Below are 20,925 nucleotides of genomic sequence, written 5' to 3' on the forward strand. Positions count from 1 at the left end.
AGCTCTCCCTCTCTCCCTCCATCTTTATTTTTCTCTTTCTCTCTTCCTACCCTTCGCGCTTTCTTTTCTCTTTCTCTCTCCCTCTGTCTTTCTATTTCTCTTTGGATTTCTTTCTTCCTCTCCCTTTCTTTCCCCCTCTATCACAACTTCTCTTTTTATCTCGTTTGTTTCTCTCTCACGCTCTCTGTCTCTGTCTCTTTCACTCTCTGTGCCTCTCTTTTTCTCTTCCTTTGTTGCTCTTCGTCTCCTTCTCTCTCTGGGTCTTTTTGACCTCTTTTGCTCTATCTTCCTTTTTCTCATTTTCTCTCTTTTATAGAAAGAATAGAAGAAGAATCCTACCCTTCCTACCCTTTGCGCTTTCTTTTCTCTTTTCTCTCCTTCTGTCTTTCTATTTCTCTTTGGATTTCTTTCTTCTTCTCCCTTCTTTTTTCCCCCTCTCTCACAACTTTTTTTCTTTTTTTCTCACTCTCTCTCTCTCTCTCTTTCTGTTTCTTTTCCACCCCTTTTCTCCCACTCTTTGTCCCCATCTCTTTCACTTTCTGTGTCTCTCTTTTTCTCTTCCTTTGTTGCTCTTTCTCTCTCTCTGTGTCTTTTTAACTTCCTTTTTTCCTTTTCTCTTTCTCTTTTCATACCCTCTGCGCTTTCTTTTCTCTCCTTTTGTCTTTCTATTTCTCTTTGGATTTTTTTCTTCCTCTCCCTTTCTTTTCCCCTTCTCTCACGACTTCTCTTTTTATCTCTTGTTTCTCACGCTCTCTCTCTCTCTCTCTCTCTCTCTCTCTCTCTCTCTCTCTCTCTCTCTCTCTCTCTCTCTTCCACCCCTTTTCTCCCACACTGTCATTTTCACTCTCTGTCTCTTTTTCTCTTCCTTTGTTGCTCTTTGTCTCTTTGTGTCTGTTTTACTTCTTTTGCTCTAACTTCCTTTTTCCTTTTCTCTCTTTCCTCTTTTCCTACCCTTTGCGCTTTCTTTTCTCTTTTCTCTCCTTTCTATTTCTCTTTGGATTTCTTTCTTCCTCTCCCTTTCTTTTCCCCCTCTCTCACGACTTTTTATCTTTTGTTTCTCGTGCTCTCTCCCTCTCTCTCTTTTTCTTTCTTTTTCCCTCCCTCTTTCTCTTCTTTCTCTCTCTTTTTCTTTCTCTTGAATCTACTCGTCCGGCCCCCGAGAGAATGTTTGTTCTATGGTGTGGCCCCCCGACTTAAAATGACTTTGACACCCCTGCTTTGATACTATTTTGAGCGTTTCGGGTTTGCCGGGCCGGAGGAGAGAACCCTCCTCCGGGCCACGAACCGTAGTTTGAAGACCTTTTTTTTTTTGTCGTTACCGTTTTGCGGAAGGCCCAAGCAGCCGTTGAGCTCGCGCAGGGAGACGTTCCCGTCCCGGTCCAGATCGCAGTATTCCGCCAAGTGGCGGCCGCACTTTTTGGGCGCCGCCTTTTTTTTCAGGTATCGCTCGAAAGCCTTCAGCTCCTTTTTGCCCAGGAGCCGAAGCCGGACGCCGTCCCCGTCCGGGAGCCCCGGGGGCCGGCGGGCCCCGCGCTCCTCCGACGTTTGCTTCCGGTCCGAGTCCCGCGACCTGCCCCGCCCACGAAAAACCCAAAATAGAAAAGAAAATACAAAAGAAATACGGTCAAAAACAAAACAAAACAAAAAAGAACCCAAAAATAAGCAACAAAAAAGAAATGACGTTTCAAAATGAAAGCAAAAAAAAAAGAACCAAAAAGAAAGCAGCGAAATGAAGCAAAAAAAGGAAATTAAATTTCAAAATTAAAGTAAAAAAAAAATGTGCGCGTAAAAAAACAATGTCAAAAAAATAAAAGCAGGAAAAAAGAACCCAAAAACCCCCAAAACAAAAAAAAGACATTTCAAAATTAAAGCGTAAAAAACGTGCCTGTAAAAAACAATGTCAACAAAATAAAAACAGAAAAGAACCAAAGAACAAAAACAAAAAAAAAGACATTTCAAAGTCAAAGCGTAAAGAACGTGCGTGTAAAAAACGATGTCAACAAAATAAAAGCAAAAAAAAAGAACAAAAAAATGAGCAGAAATATGAAGCAAAAAGAGGAAATGATATTTCAAAATTAAAGACAAAAAAAAAACGCGTGCGTAAAAAACAATCAACAAAACAAAAGCAGGAAAAATAAATAAATAAGCAAAGAAATGAAGAAGAAAAAAATGACATTTCAAAATTAAAGAGAAAAAAAACGTGTGCATAAAATTCAATCCAACAAAATAAAAGCAGGAAAAAAAAGAACCCAAAAAGTGGAGAAATGAAGCCAAAAAAAAGAAATGATATTACAAAATTGTATCGAAAAAAAACCTGCGTGTAAAAAACAATCTTTAACAAAATAAAAGCAGAAAAAGAACCAAAAAATAAGCGGAGAAATGAAGCCAAAAAAAGGAAATGACGTTTCAAAATTAAGGCGAAAAAATATCCTGCGTGTAAAAAAACAATATCAACAAAATAAAAGCAGGAAAAAGAAATCCAAAAGTGGAGAAATGAAGCCCAAAAATATTTCAAAATTATATCGAAAAAAAAACTGCGTGTAAAAAATAATTTTAACAAAATAAAAGCAGAAGAGAGAACCAAAAAATGAGGGGAGAAATGAAGCCAAAAAAGGAAATGACGTTTCAAAATGAAAGCGAAAAAAAAAAACCTGCACATAAAAAACAATGTCGACAAAATAAAAGCAGAAAAAAAAGGAACCAAAAAATAAGCGGAAAAATGACATGTCAAAATTAAAGTGAAAAAAGTGTGCATATAAAAAACAATTTCAACAAAATAAAAGCAGTAAAAAAAGAACCCAAAAATAAGCAGAGAAATGAAGCAAAAAAGGAAATGACATTTCAAAATCAAAGCGAGAAAAAACGTGCGCATGAAAAAAAAAGACAATGCCAACAAAATAAAAGCAGAAAAAAGAACCCAAAAATAAGCTGAGAAATGAAGCAAAAAAGGAAATGATATTTCAAAATCAAAGCGAAAAAAAAATGTCAACAAAATAGAAGCCAAAAAAAGAAAACCAAAAAATAAGAGGAGAAATGAAATGAAGCAAAAAAAAGGAAATGACATTTCAAAATCAAAGCGAGGAAAAATGTGTGCATGAAAAAAAACAATGCCGAAAAAATAAAAAAAATGAAAAAAAAAATAAGCCGAGAAATGAAGCCAAAAAAAAAAAGAAATGACATTTCAAAATGAAACTGCAAAAAACGTCAACAAAATAAAAGCAGAAAAATACATTCTTTTGTATATTTTTTGTATCTCGTATTCAAAAGATTTCTTCCATTTGATATTCTTCTCATCTTCCTTTTCCCAAAAGAATCCAAATACAGAAAATACCCTCATTTTAAGAAACTTATTTGACTTTAAATCGTGACGTTACCTTTTTATTTTGAAAAAATCATTCTGATATTTGTGTTGTTTTTTTTCTAGTCATTTGATTTGTATAGACATGATTACCGTAAGTACTCGCTCGACTGCTTTAACGAGCAAAACGAAGTATAGTCGTATTAAGAAATACTCATGAAGGTCAAATGCGTCTAATATGTATTTTATGACCACAGGATTTAAAAAAAAAAGAAAAAAAAAAAGAAAAAGACAAAAAAAAACATTTGAGGTTGCAATTCTGACCTCCCGCCACCGGAGGGGGCTGCCGAGTGGACGGCTTGGACCGTATCGGCGGTCAGGGCGTCCAACAGGCTGGCGATCAATTGCACTTTTTCCGACTCCGAACAACCTCCGCAGAAAAAAAATGATATATACGTACACTTAAGTAATAGAGTACAAAAAAAACATCAAGGAAAAAGAGAAAGAGAGAGAGAAAGAGGAAGAAAAAGAGAGAAAAATAGAGAAAGAGAGAGAAGTGAGAGAAAGGAGAAAGAAGCAGGAAAGGTAAAAAAAGAATGAGGGGAAATGAAAAGGAAAGTGTAGAGTAGATTGTAAAGCGCATTGAGCATCATGACACCTCCCAACACCGTTTCAAAGGCACAGCGTGTATTATGGAGCGCCCCCTAGTGGTCTAAAAAGAACTTTATTCATTCAAAAAGGGCTTTTGGCTCTTTTCCTTTCTTTTTTCTCTGTTTTTCTCTTTTCCCCCCATTTTCTTTTTTTTTAGTTTCTCTTTTTTACTATTGTATATTCTTTTTTGACGACTTCCTTTATTCTCCTCTTCCACATTTTCTATCTGTTTTCTACTCTCAAAGTATTTCTCTTTATTGTCTTTGTCTTTCTCTTTTTCCACTTTTCTCCTTTTTTCTTTTTCAGCCTAGGCTTTCAGCCCTTCTCTTTTTCTCTTTCCACTTTTTCATACCCTTATATTTTCTTTCAGTTCCTCTCTTATTTTGTTTTTTTTTATATATTTCTCTTTTTCTCTTTCTGTTTCATCCCTACCTTCTCTCTTTTTGTTCTAGTCTTTTTTTCTTTGATACTTTTATTCTCTCGTTCTTTTTCCCTTTTTGTGCCTTTTCGGCTTAGTCTTTCTGCCCTTTAGATTTTTCTTCTTTCCACTTTTTCATACCCTCATTTTTATCATTCACTTTCTTTATTTTTTTTCTAGATTTCTCTCTTTTTCTCATTGTTTACTCCCAACCTTCTCTCTTTTTGTTTTGGCCTTTTTTCTTCTTGATACTATTTTATTCTCTCATTATTTTAGCCTTTTTTTTCTTTTTCAGCTTAGTCTTTCTGTCCTTTATCTTTTTCTCTTTCCACTTTTTCATAACCTTATTATCTTTCACTTTATTTATTTTGTTTTTTTCTTCTATATTTCTCTCTTTTTCTCTTTCTGTTTAATCCCTACTTTCAGTACACTTTTTCAGCCTAGTCTTTCTGTCCTTTCTCTTTTTCCCTTTCCTTTTTCACACCCTTATTTTTATCTATCACTTTTTCCTCTTTATTTTCTTTTTCTGTTTAATCCCTACATTCTCTCTTTTTGTTTTAGTCTTTTTTCTTCTTGATACTCTTTTATTCACTCGTTCTTTTTCCCTTTTTGTTCTTTCTCTTTTTTTACACAGCGTCCCTTTAAAGAAAGCAAAATACGGCTTTACTCTGCGCCCAGGAAAGGGATACGTGTTTCAGGCGGCCATGTTGGAGGGGAAAAAGGGAAAAAAAACCTGGGAGGTCTCGCCCCCGGAAGAGGTCTTGAGACGGGTCGCAGTCCGGCGTCCGGTACCTGGTAGAAAACGCAATCGGGTAGTACTTCTTTAGAGCGGCCTTTGCCCCCCCCCCCCCTTTTACAGGGACTCGAACCTGGCAGAGGTGCCCGGGACGGGCCGCCCGCTGTCCACCCGTACGCACCAGCAGTAGCCGGTGGAGCGGTGGCACTGGACCGGCCGGTAGAGGCCGGAGGGGCCGCAGTCCGGCACGAAGAGGGTCTGGCCGGGGTCCCGCCGGGACTCCTCCAGGGCCGCCGCCCGCTCCCCGGGACACGACGGGACCGGCTCTGGAAAAGGGGGGAGAGAAAAAACAAAAAACAAAAAAACGCCATGTAACTAGTAAATCAGAGAAAGAAAGAGAGAAGAGAAAGAGGCAGAAAGAGAAAGAAGGAACAAAATACAGGAGAAAGACAAGAAGAGAAAGAAAGAAGAAAAATGGAGGTAGAAAGAGAAAAAAGGAACAAAATACAAGAAAAAGAGAGGAAAAATAGAGGCAGAAAGAGAAAAAAGGAACAAAAATACAAGAGAAAGACAAGAAAAAGAGAGAAAGAGAGCAAAGACAAATAGAGGCCGAAAGAGAAAGAAGGAACAAAAATACAGGAGAAAGACAAGAAAAAGAGAAGAAAAATAGAGGCAGAAAGAGAAAGAATAAACAAAAATACAGGAGAAAGACAAGAAAAAGAGAGAAGAAAAACAGAGGCAGAAAGAGAAAGAAGGAACAAAAATACAGGAGAAAGACAAGAAAAAGAGAGAAAGAGAAGAAAAATAGAGGCAGAAAGAGAAAGAATAAACAAAAATACAGGAGAAAGACAAGAAAAAGAGAAAAAGAGAGAAGAAAAACAGAGGCAGAAAGAGAAAGAAGGAACAAAAATACAGGAGAAAGACAAGAAAAAGAGAGAAAGAAGAAAAATAGAGGCAGAAAGAGAAAGAATAAACAAAAATACAGGAGAAAGACAAGAAAAAGAGAAAAAGAGAGAAGAAAAACAGAGGCAGAAAGAGAAAGAAGGAACAAAAATACAGGAGAAGGACAAGAAAAATAAAGAAAGAGAAGAAAAATAGAGGCAGAAAGAGAAAGAAGGAACAAAAATACAGGAGAAAGACAAGAAAAAAGAAAGAAAGAGAGAAGAAAAATAGAGGCAGAAAGAAAAACAAAATACATGAGAAAGACAGGAAAAAGAAAAGGACTAGAAAAAGACAAAGAGAATAAAGAAAGAGAGATAGAAAAGCGAGCCCTCACCCGCTCTCCTGGCGGCCGAGCCGTTGTGCTTGCTTTCCTTGTAAAGCAGTTGCTTGATCCACAGGGTGGGGGCGCTCATCTCTGAAAAAAAACAAATTGGCCTTCTTTTGGACTGGTAGACTGCATTTGGGTTCTCAGAAAAAGAAGAAACTTTGAGGTCATGATGTTACCACCAGTTTCAGTATTATCATCATTAAAGAGGAAAACAAAATAGAGAAAATAAAGCGAGTGAAAGACAAAGAGAAAGAAGAGAAAGAGCAAGAGAAACAAAAGGAGAGAGAGAGACAGAAAAAGAGGAAGACCGAAAGAGAATAAAGAGTAAGAGGGAAACATAGAAAGATAAAGAAAGGGGTAAAAGAAAAAGAAAAAAAGATAGAGAAACAGAGAGAAAGAATGAAATGAATAAAGTAAGAAAGAGAAACAGAAAAAAAAAGAAAAACAGAGGGATTGAATTGAATAAAGAAAGAGACAGAGAAGAAAAAGGAAAGAAACAGAGAGAAAGAATGAAATGAATAAAGAAAGAAAAGAGAAAAAGAAAGAAACAGAGAAATAATGAAATGAATAAAGTAAGAAAGAGAACAAGAAAAAAGAAAGGAAAACAGAGAGAAATAATGAAACGAATAAAGAGAAGAAAAAAGAAAAACAGAGAAAGAATGAAATGAATAGAGAAAGAAAGAGAAAAATAAAAAAGAAAGAGAAACAAAGAGAAATCATGAAACGAATAAAGAAAGAAAGAGAAAAAAAGAGAAAGAGAAACAGAAAGAATGAAATGAATAAAGAAAGAAAAAGAAAAAAAGAGAAACAAAAAGAATGAAATGAATAAAGAAAGAGAAAAAAAAAGAAACAGAGAGAAGGAAAGAAAGAGAAAAAGAAAGAAAGAGAAAAAGAAAAAAAGAAAGAGAAGCAGAGAAAGAATGAAATTAATAAGGAAAGAGAGTAAAAGAAGAGAGTAGGAAGTAGGGTATGGTTAACCACTCCAAAAAAGGAATTTAAAAAAATCCTTTGACTAGAAAATCCCAATGCCCCACAAAGACTGGTGGGCACCTCAGCTGTCCTCAGGGGTTGCCAGGTTGGAGACCCCCGATTTTAAATCCCCCCCCCCAAAGCTAAGATCTAAGATCTGTGTGGTTTTTTTTTCTTACCTTCGCTTTCGGGGGGTCCGAGCGTCTCCGCGGCGGCGGCGGCGGCGCCGGTGGGTCTGGATCCGTCGTCTGGATTGAGGGTGAGAAAGAAGCGAAAAGACACTGCCATTATTGAGGTTAATACGATCTACTCTCCACAAGTGTTGACGGCTTTTGGGGATTCGAACCCGCGCCCGCGTACGCGCCCGAGCCGCAAACCCACCCGTTTGGGGCAGCCTCCAAACAACGACATTGAAAGAGTGGCACCTGAAGGATTTCATACATTTGACTAGAAAGGATTTTATACGATTGAATACAAGTTTCATTGATTGAGTGCAGTGAAGATTTTTCACACAGTAGGCTTAAGTTCAATGACACGCAAGATATTTCGTCTAGTTCTGTTGACAACGGGACTCTGACGGAAGACGGCAGGCATTGTTTGAGAAACGCTCTCCGCTGTTTTCCAAGACATCGGGGCGAGGTGGTGGAGCTCGGGCGGGGCTTCGTTGGCACGCCCACGGGAGGAGCCGGCACCCCGTCTTGCGGAATGATGTGGGCGGAAAGGAGAGGCTAGAGGACTTGAAGAGAGAATTGTACTTTTAGGGTAGATGACATCGCTTCCTGCCCCTTCTCTCTACAAAGGACACGAAAAGGACGTCAGAAAAGTCCTAGCGGACCCGGTTCCAGTCCTGTCCCTTCATCTGTCCTAAACACTGACCTTTGGAATCGTGTCCAACTGTGAAATTTCAAGTACATGTTCTAACCCCGTCACTACTGATGAAACGCTAACATATGCTGCCAGAAGTCAACTTTCAGAACAAGAATAAAGGGTGTCGCCATATGGCGCCCCCTAGCGGTCAAACCTTGAGACAGGATACTCACCCCAGCGCAGCTTTTCAGTACGGGGACGTTTCCTGGAGGAAGCGACGCAGTCAAAAACAAAGGACGGACAAGCGGAACGGGTTGGGGACATTTGGGGGCCGGCGTGTCCTTATGGAGGACAACGTATGGAGAAAGACATTTAGGGAAGAGTTACAAATAGGAGACAGCAATCGCTTCCGACCACATATATAGCCATGCCGTTTATTGACTTTTCTCATTTGTCTTTTTTGACTAAATACGCAACGAAAGACAAAATAGTCGAGACGCAACTGAATAGGCGACAAAACACACAAGACACCACAAACATAGATGTGAGACAAAAACTCCACAAAATGGGTAAAAAACAAATCCAGGACAAAAAGCACAACAAAACACAGAAAAGATAGACGGGACAAAAAACACGAGACCAAATTAACTGCGACATACGATTTGGAATTTGCAAAGAAATACACAAGACGAGACGAAATAAACACACGAAAAAAATACCTGAAAAAAATACGCAACGAAAGACACCACAAAATAGTCGAGACGCAACTGAATAGGCGACAGAACACACAAGACGAGACAAAATAGATGTGAGACAAAAAAAATCCACAAGACGGGAAAAAACAAATCCACGACGCAAATCACAACACAGGAAAGATATACAGGACAAAAGACACGAAACCAAATAAACTGCGGCATACGAGACGGAATTTGCAAAGGAATACACAAGACGAGACCAAATAAACACACGAAAAAAATACCTGAAAAAAATACGCAACCAAAGACACCACAAAATAATCGAGACGCAACTGAATAGACAGGAAAAGACACCACAAAATAAATGCGAGACAAAAAATACACAAGAAAGGAAAAAACAAATACAGGACAAAAAGCACAAAAAAAACACAGAAAAGATAGACGGGACAAAAGACACAGGACCAAATAAACTGCAGCATACGAGACAAAATATGCAAAGAAATACACAAGACGAACGAGACGGAATATGCAAAGAAATACACAAGACGAGACAAAATAAACAATAAAAAATACCTGAAAAAAATACGGGACCAAAGACAAGACATAAAAAACGAGACGACAAAACGAGACGAAAAACAAAATACACGGGTAAATAAATACACAAGACGAACGAGACAGAATATGCAAAGAAATACACAAGACGAGACAAAATAATAAAAAATACCTGAAAAAATATACGGGACCAAAGACAAGACGTAACAGAAATGAGACGACGAAACGAGACAACAAAACGAGACAAAAGGCAAAATACACAAGCAAATAAATACACAAGACGAACGAGACGGAATATGCAAAGAAATACACAAGACCAGACAAAATAAACACAATAAAAATACCTGAAAAAAAATACGGGACCAAAGACAAGACGTAACAAAAACGAGATGGCGAAACGAGACGACAAAAAGAGACAAAGGACAAAGTACACAAGCATATAAATACACAAGACGAACGAGACGGAATATGCAAAGAAATACACAAGACGAGACAAAATAAACAATAAAAATACCTGAAAAAAATTACGGGACCAAAGACAAGACGTAACAAACACGTGACAAGAAACGAGACGACAAAACGAGACAAAAGACAAAGTACGCGAGACGATAAAGGATCCCTCGGACGCTCGGTGTCGCACGCCCATGCAAAAATCTCTTTTACGGCATGGAAATGCGATTGGCCCGCGAGACAACACCCAGAGAAGCACAAGAGTAAAACCAGCTTGAAAAATGGCCACTTCGCGGTGACAAGGCCGCAGCAACTGGAGCTATATGACGTTCTCGCTTTCTATTTATCTCTCTCTTTATATCCCTTCTTTGTTTCCTTTCCTCTCTCTTTTTCCACTCTTTCCCTCTCTCTTACTGTCTCTACTGTGTCTCTCTATCTCCATGTCTCCCCCTTTCTGCCTTTTTTCCTTTCTTTTGCTTTTTTAGTTCTCTATACCTTTCTTTTTCATTCTCTTCTCTCTTGCTCTCTCTCTCTTTACTGTTTTCTCTAAATATCTGTCTTCGCGTCCCTCTTTATTTCCTTTCCTCTCTCTTTTCTCTCTTACTGTCTCAACTTCCGTGTCTCCCCTTTTCTGTCTCTTTTTTCCTCTTTCAGTTCTCTCTATACCTTTCTTTTTCATTCTCTTTTTATCATCTCTTTGCTCTTGCTCTTGCTCTCTCTCTTTACCATTTTCTCTTAATTTCTTTTTCTTTCTCTCTTTGTCACTCACTTCTTTTACTGTCCCTCTCTACTTCTGTGTCTCTTTCTCTGTGTCTCCTTTTTTTTTCTCTTTTACTCTTTTGGTTCTCTCTATACCTTTCTTTTTCATTCTCTTTTTTTACCATTTTTTTCTCTCTTGCTCTCTCTCTTTACTGTTTTCTCTATATATCTGTCTTCCCATTTTTGTATTTCCTTTCCTCTGTCTTTTCTCTCTTACCGTCTCGCCTTCTGTGTCCCCTTTTCTGTCTCTTTTTTCCTCTATCAGTTCTTGCCAAACATTTCTTTTTCATTCTCTTTTTTATCGTCTCTTCGCTCTTGCTCTCTCTCTCTCTTTTTACCATTTTCTCTTCATTTCCTTTTCTTTCTCTGTCACTCACCTCTTTTATGTCTCTCTCTACTTCTGTGTCTCCTCTTTTCTGCTTTTTTTTTTATCTTTTCCTCTTTTGGTTCTTTCTATACATTTCTTTTAAATTCTCTTTTTTATCATCTCTTTTCTCTTGGTCTCTCTCTCTTTACCGTTTTCTCTTCTTAACTTCCTTTTCTTTCACTCCTTTTCACTCACCTCTTTTACTGTCTCTCTCTACTTTTGTGTCTCTTTCTCTGCATCTCCCCTTTTTTTCTCTTTTTCTCTTTTGGTTCTCTCTATACATTTCTTTTAAATTCTCTTTTTTAATCATCTCTTCTCTCTTGCTCTCTCTCTCTTTACTGTTTTCTCTTCTTAACTTCCTTTTCTTTCACTCTTTTTCACTCATTTATTTTACTGTCTCTCTCTACTTCTGTGTCTCTTTCTTTGTGTCTTCCTTTTTTTCTCTTTTGGTTTTCTCTATACATTTCTTTTAAATTCTCTTTTTTATCATCTCTTCTCTCTTGCTCTCTCTCTCTCTTTACCCTTTTCTCTACATAACTTCCTTTTCACTCACCTCTTTTACCGTCTCCCTCTACTTCCGTGTCTCTCTTTCTCCATTGACCTACTGTATTTCTTTTTCATTGTTTTTCTCTTTTGCATTCTCTTCTCTCCGTCTTTCTTTTTTGGTTCTGTCCATCCCTCTTCCGCTCACTTTCCATTGTTCTCTCTTTCTCACTCTCTCACTCTCGTTCTCCTTCTGGCCCTGTGAGTTTTTTTGTTTTGTTTCCTAGCGCGCGGACCCAAAAGCAGAGCATTTCAAAGGGAGAAAACGAGGGAAAAAAACGCTTCCGAAGGAAAGACGAGTCGGGCCGCGTCAACTCACCTTTGCGGGCCGAGTTCGGGGGGCCGGGAGGTCTGTCGGTCGCCGAGCCTTTCAAAATAAAAGACAAGAGGATCGGAAAGCGAAAGAACGACCAGACTGACTGATCAGACGGGAGCCGAAACATAAAAATTGCTATAAAATGAATAGATGCTAAAGGGGAAATCGATTTTCAAAGTAAAAAAATTTCAAATTGATCAAAAAGAAAAAAAAGGTCGATGTCAATAAGTGAAAACTAAATCGGTCCGAATAAATGAAATCTAAATTGAATGAATACAAGAATAAAATGTCTAGCGAGTGGGGAAAACGTCAATCGACCGTTTCCTCAAAAGAAAACACCGAGGAGGTTTCCCTTTCAAAATAAAAGCGGGTCGGTCGGCGCTCAGCGACTCGAGATGTAGAAAGAGCCTTAACGGAACCGAAATATGATCGAAATATGTCTAGACGTGGAGCTACCAGGCTTGAGCGCCGTTAGGACAGACAGCGACACCAAAGCCTGCGGGAAGCGGAGAGGAGGCGGACTCGCTATCGATTGATGAAAAGATTGAGATATTTCAAAGAGAGAGAGAAAGAGAAAAAGAGAAAGGGAAAGAGAAAAAAGAGAAAGAGAGCAAAAGAGAAAGAGCGTAAGAGCGAAAAAGAGAGCAAAAGAAAGCAAAAGAGAAAGACAGAGAGAGAGAGAGAGAAAGAGAGCGAAAAAGAGAAAGAGAGAAAGAGAAAGAGAGAAAGAGTGAAAGAGAGCAAAAGAGAAAGAGAGCGAAAGAGAAAGAGCAAAAGAGAAAGAGCGAGAAAGAGAGCAAAAGAGAAAGACAGAGAGAAAGAGAAAGAGCGAAAGAGAGAGCGAAAAAGAGAGAGCGAGAAAGAGATAAAGAAAGAAAGAAAGGAAGAAAGAGAGCAAAAGAGAGAAGAGAAAAAAAGAGAGAAAGAGAAAAAGAGAGAGAGCAAAAGAGAAAGAAAGGGAAATAAAAAGAAAGAAAGAAAAAGAAAAAGAAAGAAAAAGAGAGAAAGAGAAAAAGAGAGAAAGAGATGAAATGAAATGAAATGAAAAAGAGAGAGAAAGAAAGAAAGAAAAAGAAAGAAAGAGAGAGAAAGAGAGAGAAAGAGAGAGAGCAGTACATCATTATAGCATATCATTTCATGCTGCACTTCATCGTGCCGCTCCCTCCAAAGTAAATTTTATCTTATTCTGAAGGATTCGGGTGACATTTTTCCAGGGCTCTTTTGTTTCACGTGAACGATTTACGCTGCGCTCAGTGTTCCTGTCCCTCCAAAATAAAAGAATGACTTTTTTCTTATGGGGCGATCTTACCCGAGCAGATGGGGGTTCCGTTCCGCACGGAGGATCCGCCCACCGGCTTGCCGTCGACACTGACACACCAGCAGTAGCCGGTCAGAACGTGGCACTGCACCTGGGCGGGGACATACCGGTTCAGTCGGCCCGGACGCCAAACTCCGTACGCCAAACTCCGGACGCTAACGCTAACCTGCGCGAAGGCGCCGTCGGGTCGGCACTCGGGAACGAAAACAGACTCTTGAGGCCTCCCGGCGAGCTCCAGGGCTTGTCTCCTCTCCGCCCGGCACTTGGATTGGACCTCGTCTACGGGCGAGACGCAAAAACCCTAAGGCGCGTGCTAATGCTAACGTGTCACGCCACGGCTTGACATTTAGGGGTTCGTTTGTGGGTTTTTTCGATTCTTTTTCATTCGTCGAGTACTTTTAAAAGTTCTCAAATTGAAAATTGTGTGTCCGTTATTGCCGATGGAAATCAGGAATGCATTTTTTTTTACATGACAAGTTGTCGTGTCAGAGTTAAAGCTTTAACTCAAAAAGAGTACTCGCACTCTCGAACTCGAAACGAGTTCAGGTTTTACTCGAAAAGAAAGAACGCATCTAAAGTGCTTTAACTCTTTGAGTGAAACCGATTCGGGTTAAAGCTTTAACTCTGAGTGAAACCGATTCGAGTTAAAGCTTTAACTCTTTGTGTGAAACGGATTCGAGTTAAAGCTTTAACTCTGTGTGAAACCGATTCGAGTTAAAGCTTTAACTCTGTGTGAAACCGATTCGAGTTAAAGCTTTTTAATTTTTGAGAGTAAAACCATTAACTCTTTAGGAGTTAAAGCTTTAACTCAACAAGAGTACTAGTTCTCTCAAACTCGAGACGAGCTTTAACTCTTTGCGTGAAACCAATCTGAGATAGAGCTTTAACTCTTTGCGTGAAACCAATTTGAGTTAAAACTTTAACTCTTTGGGTGAAACCGATTCGAGTTAAAGCTTTAACTTTAGGAAGCGTTCATGACGACTGATTGTTCAGAAAACCGGTTTTGGAAATACTACAATATTGCCGACGGTATTTACGAGCCTGGTTGTTTTTGAATTAGACATAATAATGCTTTTTAATTTTTAAGAGTAAAACCATTAACTCTTTAGGAGTTAAAGCTTTAACTCAACAAGAGTACTCGTACTCTCAAACTCGAGACGAGCTTGAACTCTTTGGGTGAAACCGATTCGACGACTGATTGTTCAGAAAACTGGTTTTGGTAATACTACATTATTTCCAATGATATTTATGAGGTCAGTTATTTTCAAATTAAACGTAATACTGTCAAAGTTCATGCTTTTAATCTTTGTAGGTAAAACCATTAACTCTTTAGGAGTTAAAGCTTTAACTCATCACAACGGACCGGTTTTGCAAATCCTAAATCGGAAGTCTGTTATTGCAGACGATATTTACGAGCTCAGTTATTTTCAAATTAAACGAAATACTCTCAAAGTTCATGCTTTTAGTCTTTGTGAGTAAAACCATTAACTCTTTAGGAGTTAAAGCTTTAACTCATTACAACAGACCGGTTTTGCAAGTGCTGAACTTGGAGTTGGTTATTGCCGTTGAAACATACAATTTCTGGTTTGAGTTAGTATTGTCCAAATGAAAGCTTTAACCAAAGAAAAGTTCAAAGTTAAAGTTTTAAGATAAAGCAAAGAAGAGTTAAAGCTTTAACTCATTACAACGGACCGGTTTTGCAAGTGCTGAACTCGGAGTTGGTTATTGCCGAGGAAAAGTACAATTTTTTTGTTTGAAATACAACTCGTACTGCCCAAATGAAAGTTTTAACCAAAGAAAAGTTCAAGCTTCAAGTTTTAAGTTAAAGCGAAGAAGAGTTAAAGCTTTAATGCATGAAAGCACATATTACAACAAAGACTTTTTGACATTAAAAAAAAAAAGATTATATTGATAATCCCTGTATACATAGGTTTTTTTAAAGCCCCAGTGTGTGATATTTACCCGCTAGACGGCACTGTATTGCTCAATGCAAAGGAAAACCGATGCAGCAAGATGCCAGACAAACATGGCGGCGACTTCTAGATTGGGAAATAACATTTTTTTGCCTATGAATATTTATGAAAATGAACATTAATATGATCGTTTATGTCTTTTTGACCAGTATTAAAATAAATGTTTGTTTGTTTTTTTCACTGAATTAACGTTTTTTTGTACCACTAGGGGGCGCTCAATATGCAACATCGTCTATTTAATGATCAAAAAATAGACGTATATAACAGCTCGTTCAAAATGTCCTCCCGACTGAAAAATGAATCGTTTTCTTCTTCGTGTTATTTCTCACGGCGCGGACTCCATTTTGATTTTCAAAATAAAAGAAAAATTCACCCGTTTGCCGGAAGCGGGTGTCCGCGTCGGGGGGCGTGGGCCGAAGCGTGTCCGACGAGGGCTCGGCTTTGACGCGATTTCTTCCTGGAAGCCAAAATGTGAGACGTCAGCGCGCCACTGCCCCCTGGTGGCCGGGAGTCCTTCGGCGACTACATTTCAGCATATTTTTTCGTACAAATGAGAGTATTTTCCGCTCTATAAATCACAGAAAATTATAAAGCCACCCTTAAAACTTGTGATTATATATATATATATATATATATATATATATATATATATATAAGGCGGAATTAAAGCTACAGTCAGGGCTAGCATAAAATACTGTATTTGTACATGGATTGATGAAATGAAATATATGTGTTAGAAATGCAGTAAAACCCATAATCATGTGCATTATTCCTCTAGAACAGGGGTATCAAAGAGGCGGCCTGCAGAGAGAGAAAGAAAGAGGAAAGGAGAGAGAGAGAGAGAGAGAGGGAAAGAGAAAAAGAGAGGGAAAAAGAAAGAAAAACAAAAAGAGAGAGAGAAAAAAAGAGAGAGAGAGAAAGAAAGAAAGAAAAAGAGAAAAAGCGAGAGAGAGAGAAAGAAAGAAAGAGACAGAGAAAGAAAGAGAGAGAGAGAAAGAGACAGAGAAAGAGAGAAAGAGAACAAAAGAAAGAAAGAAAGAAAGAAAGAAAAAAAGAGAGAGGGAGAGGTAGAGAGAAAAAGAGAAACAGAGACAGAGAGAGAGAGAAAGAGAAAGAAAAAGAGAAAAAGAAACACAGAGAGACAGACAGACAAAGAGAAAGAAAGAGAAAGAGAGAAAGACCGAAAGAAAGAAAGAAAGAAAGAAAGAGAGAGAACAGTCTATCATGATATCATATCAGTAGATCAGTATATGTGTAAATAGTGTGAAGCGCTTTGGGAGCTCTTCAGTTTGAATTTCCCAATTCACGTCCGTTATCACATTTTGATGCGTGGGCGCGGCTCACCCCGGCATCGCCCGCGGTGCGCCAAGGTGAGGGCGGGGTCCCGACACGGCCCCCTCTGCAGCCGGCAAGCGCTTTGGTAGCCGCGCCCGTCCGAGCCGCAGACCGCTTTACCCGTCCCTCGGCCGCACGCCGACCCCGAGGCGCACTCTCTGTCCCCCATCAGACGCTGAAAACACAAGCGGAAACTTTAGACCGGGAACAAAGTAACAAATGAACAAGGGGGACAAAACAAAGGAGCATCCAAAATCAAACACGATCAAGGCCAGGAAGCCGTTCGTGCACCAAATCAGGAACAAAGTAACAAATGAACAAAACAAAAGAGCACACAAAATCAAACACGATCTTGCCCAGGATGCTATTTATGAACCAAACCAGGAACAAAGTAACAAATGAACAAGGGGGCAAGAAACAAAGGAGCACAAAAAATCAAACATGATCAAGCCCAGGATGCTATTCATGAACAAAACCAGGAACAAAGTAACAAATGAACAAGGAGCACACAAAATCAAACACGATCAAGTTCAGGATGCTATTTACGAACAAAACCAGGAACAAAGTAACAAAGAACCAGGAGGGTACAAAACAAAGGAGCACAAAAAATTAAACACGATCAAGTTCAGGATGCTATTTACGAACAAAACCAGGAACAATGTAACAAAGAACCAGGAGGGTACAAAACAAAGGAGCACAAAAAATTAAACACAATCAAGTTCAGGATGCTATTTACGAACAAAACCAGGAACAAAGTAACAAAGAACCAGGAGGGTACAAAACAAAGGAGCACAAAAAATTAAACACGATCAAGTTCAGGATGCTATTTACGAACAAAACCAGGAACAAAGTAACAAAGAACCAGGAGGGTACAAAACAAAGGAGCAGCACAAAAAATTAAACACAATCAAGTTCAGGATGCTAATTACAAACAAATCCAGGAACAAAGTAACAAATGAAGAAGGGGGGACAAAACAAAGGAGCACACAAAATCAAACACGATCTTGCCCAGGATGCTATTTATGAACCAAACCAAGAACAAAGTAACAAATGAAGAAGGGGGGACAAAACAAAGGAGCACACAAAATCAAACATGATCAAGCCCAGGATGCTATTTACGAACCAAACCAGGAACAAAGTAACAAATGAACAAGGAGCACACAAAATCAAACACGATCAAGTTCAGGATGCTATTTACGAACAAAACCAGGAACAAAGTAACAAAGAACAAGGAGGGTACAAAACAAAGGAGCACAAAAACTTAAACATGATCAAGTTCAGGATGCTAATTACAAACAAATCCAGGAACAAAGTAACAAATGAAGAAGGGGGGACAAAACAAAGGAGCACAAAAACAAACACGATCAAGTTCAGGATGCTATTTCCAAACAAATCCAGGAACAAAGTAACAAATGAACAAGGAGGGACAAAACAAAGGAGCACACAAAATCAAACATGATAACGCCCAGGAAGCTATTCATGAACAAAACCAGGAACAAGGTTACAAATGAACAAGGGGGCAAGAAACAAAGGAGCACAAAAAATCAAACATGATCAAGCCCAGGATGCTATTCATGAACAAAACCAGGAACAAAGTAACAAATGAACAAGGGGGCAAGAAACAAAGGAGCACACAAAATCAAACATGATCAAGCCCAGACCAGAAACAGACTGTAACAGGGAAACCAAAATACCAGGGTAACAAACAAACACAGAGCAAAAACCAGAAACAGAGACTAAAACGGGGAAAGGAAAAACAAAGTAACAAAGTCACGACAAATTAAGTGGGCGCAAAACAAATGACATGTCCAAACCAGGAACAGAAACAGGAAACAAACAAAAAAACTGAGGTAACAATGACAGCAGAAACAAACATGAACAAAGTAACAAACAAGTGTCAAGTCAAGTTTATTTGTGACGCCCTTAATCACAAGGAGTCTCAAAGGGCTGCACAGACCAAGTTTTTGCAAACTACAGACTATTATGACATCATCTGATCCAAAAACCTACATGAGGGCAAGACAAATCTCAAAACATAATAATATGCTCAAACTTTTTTGTCTTCGCCAAAATGCAAAAGAATAATGTTTAGTCATTGACTGTCCAACATGGTGGTGGCAGCATCATCATGCTTTGGGGTTGATTGAGTTGAATTGAGTTGTTATGCATGTGAGAATGAGCAAATATGTCCGTTTCAAAAAATGTGCTGCTGTGATCGCAGCCAAAGGAGTTTGTACTAAGTATTTACTCAAAAGGGGCCAATAGTTTTGCAAAGCCTACTTTTCAATGTTTCCATGTAAATATAATATACAATGTTGAAATCATTTGGCCCCGCTTCACAATTTGGTCTTCGAAAATATTTGGAGTTTTGAGGCCAAAATATGGAGCGTCTGAAACTCATGACAAAAGCGGGAACAAAAACAGAAACAGAAAACCAAATCATGCGCTCTCCAAAACTGTCGTGATCACGTTTCGGGATAATTAGGGTCAGGCCTGTGCTGATTGGACACACCGAAGACCTGTTCCAAACATGGTTGGCGCCCTCTAGTGGAAGGTGGTGGAACGCAAGTTAACATTCAAATGTTTGGGGGTCGAAAATCGACGTTTTTGAACTATGTACATAGAAGCCCATTCCCAGCAACCAGGACCCCTAGTGGTCTCATAGAACATTGTGTTTGCTCAAAGAGAAACACTGGACAGTCTTTTCTTCTTCTAAGAAACAAAGGCGATTCCATGCAAGACATTGCCGAGTGACTCAAGATCTCCTTCAACAGTGGGTACTACTCCCTTCAGAGCAATGAAGAGCGTAGAAAGAAGTGGCAAGAAGACAGGTACATGTACAGCACAGGTGTCAAACAGGCGTCCCGTGGGCCGGATCAGGCCCGCTCAGGGATTGAATCCAGCCCACCAGACAACACTCAGAGAAGCGCAAGAGAAAAACAAGCTGCAGGTGGAAATATGTCAACTTGATGTTGCCAAGACACTCTACTTGTATTTCTCTCTCTCTCTCTTTTTCTCTCTCTCTCTCTCCCACCCCTTTTCTGTCTTTGTCTCTTTGACTCTCTGTGTCTCTCTTTTTCTCTTCCTTTGTTGCTCTTTGTCTCTTTCTCTCTCTGTGTCTTCTTAACTTCTTTTGCTCTAACTTCCTTTTTTCCTTTTTTCTCTTTCTCTCTTCCTACCCTTTGCGCTTTCTTTTCTCTTTTCTCTTCTTCTGTCTTTCTATTTCTCTTTGGATTTCTTTCTTCCCCTCCCTTTCTTTTCCCCCTCTCTCACAACTTTTTATCTCTTTTGTTTCTCACGCTCTCTCCCCCTCTCTCTTTCTCTTTCTTTGTTCCGCCCTCTCTCCTTTTCCCTCCCTCTTTCTCTTATTTCTTTCTATCTCTTTTTCTTTCTCATTAATCTTCTAGTTCGGCCCCCGACAGAATGTTTGTTCTATCGTGTGGCCCCCGACTTAAAATGAGTTTGACAACCCTGATCTACAGTATCGATTATGGTGAGAAGTGCTCGAATCTGGGCAAGGGTTCTCGAGTGCCGAAAACACGTACTCCACGTCAGACGCAACGGGACTAGAGCCCGGATCACGGCGACGAGAGCGCCATCGATGACATAGGAAAAGGCATTCCATAGTATCCCCACATCACTCTATTTTTTCTCGAGGTACCCCGCCTTCTTGCCTTTTTTTTTTTATCGTGAAGGTGCAATTGTCGCACCACGGTTGCATTGGCCGAATTCATTCCCATGATGCTCCATGATAGGGTTCTACAAAGATCAGTTGCAGGTTCCATTCCTGGCTCCTCTGAGTTGAATGTAAGAGTGTCCTTGGGCAAGGCACGGAAGCCCTGAACACAAAATTGTCCCAAACTTATGAACGGTAGAATATAAAAGTCAAGTGACTAGAACCTGATCAGAGAAAGCCCACGCCCACATAGATGACTCAAGGTTTACTCCTTATGACCCGCACCAGGATGAAAGAGAATTCAACCGGATTTCCATCAAGCGAATTCTCTCACGCGAAAAGAAAACAAGGAAACTTCCCCTCCGATGACCGAACGGGATATGAAGAAAAAGGGGAGCCGTTCCGCTCGTTAAATGTTACAAAAAAAAAAAACACATGAAAAGCGTTCTCTCGTAAAATTGAAAAAGGAAAACGCAGCTTTGGTGAAGTTGAAGGAAAAAATAGGCTCCAGGTCAAGTCATATTTGATCACCAGATGGCAGTGTGTTGCCGAACGCAAAGGAAAAGCAGTGCCAAACCAGCACCGCGTAGCAGCAAGACGCCGACCAAACCTGCCAGCGACGACAAAAACAGCAAATAGTTTTCAAAAGGTGCGTCCGTCTAAGTCGTAATTGTTACATTTATTCTGGAAGGAAAAAATGTTAAAGCCCCGGTGTGTGAAATTTGAGAACTTAATGGCAGGGTTGTCTAATGCGAACAAACAGACCACAGCAGCAAGATGCCCAAAAAACAT

The 20,925-nt window shown here is 39.4% G+C and overlaps 1 protein-coding gene across 1 annotated transcript in view; it reads right to left on the reverse strand.

Annotated features, from left to right (window-relative positions):
* The window catches only part of smoc1 (SPARC related modular calcium binding 1), a 36,984-nt gene that overhangs the window by 5,131 nt on the left and 10,928 nt on the right, over nt 1-20,925 (reverse strand). Inside the window, exons 2-12 of the mRNA XM_088354807.1 lie at nt 16,467-16,632; nt 15,496-15,579; nt 13,316-13,428; nt 13,141-13,240; nt 11,835-11,882; nt 7,522-7,623; nt 6,380-6,460; nt 5,237-5,429; nt 5,101-5,159; nt 3,623-3,728; nt 1,320-1,570 (exon numbers count right to left, since the gene is read on the reverse strand). Of these exons, the coding sequence (XP_088210933.1) occupies nt 1,320-1,570; nt 3,623-3,728; nt 5,101-5,159; nt 5,237-5,429; nt 6,380-6,460; nt 7,522-7,623; nt 11,835-11,882; nt 13,141-13,240; nt 13,316-13,428; nt 15,496-15,579; nt 16,467-16,632 (1,303 nt within the window). The remainder of the gene's footprint in view (nt 1-1,319; nt 1,571-3,622; nt 3,729-5,100; nt 5,160-5,236; nt 5,430-6,379; nt 6,461-7,521; nt 7,624-11,834; nt 11,883-13,140; nt 13,241-13,315; nt 13,429-15,495; nt 15,580-16,466; nt 16,633-20,925) is intronic.

This window comes from Urocampus carinirostris, chromosome 15 (genome assembly GCF_059441175.1).
Source record: "Urocampus carinirostris isolate Australia breed hairy pipefish chromosome 15, RoL_Ucar_1.0, whole genome shotgun sequence".
NCBI lineage: Eukaryota > Metazoa > Chordata > Actinopteri > Syngnathiformes > Syngnathidae > Urocampus > Urocampus carinirostris.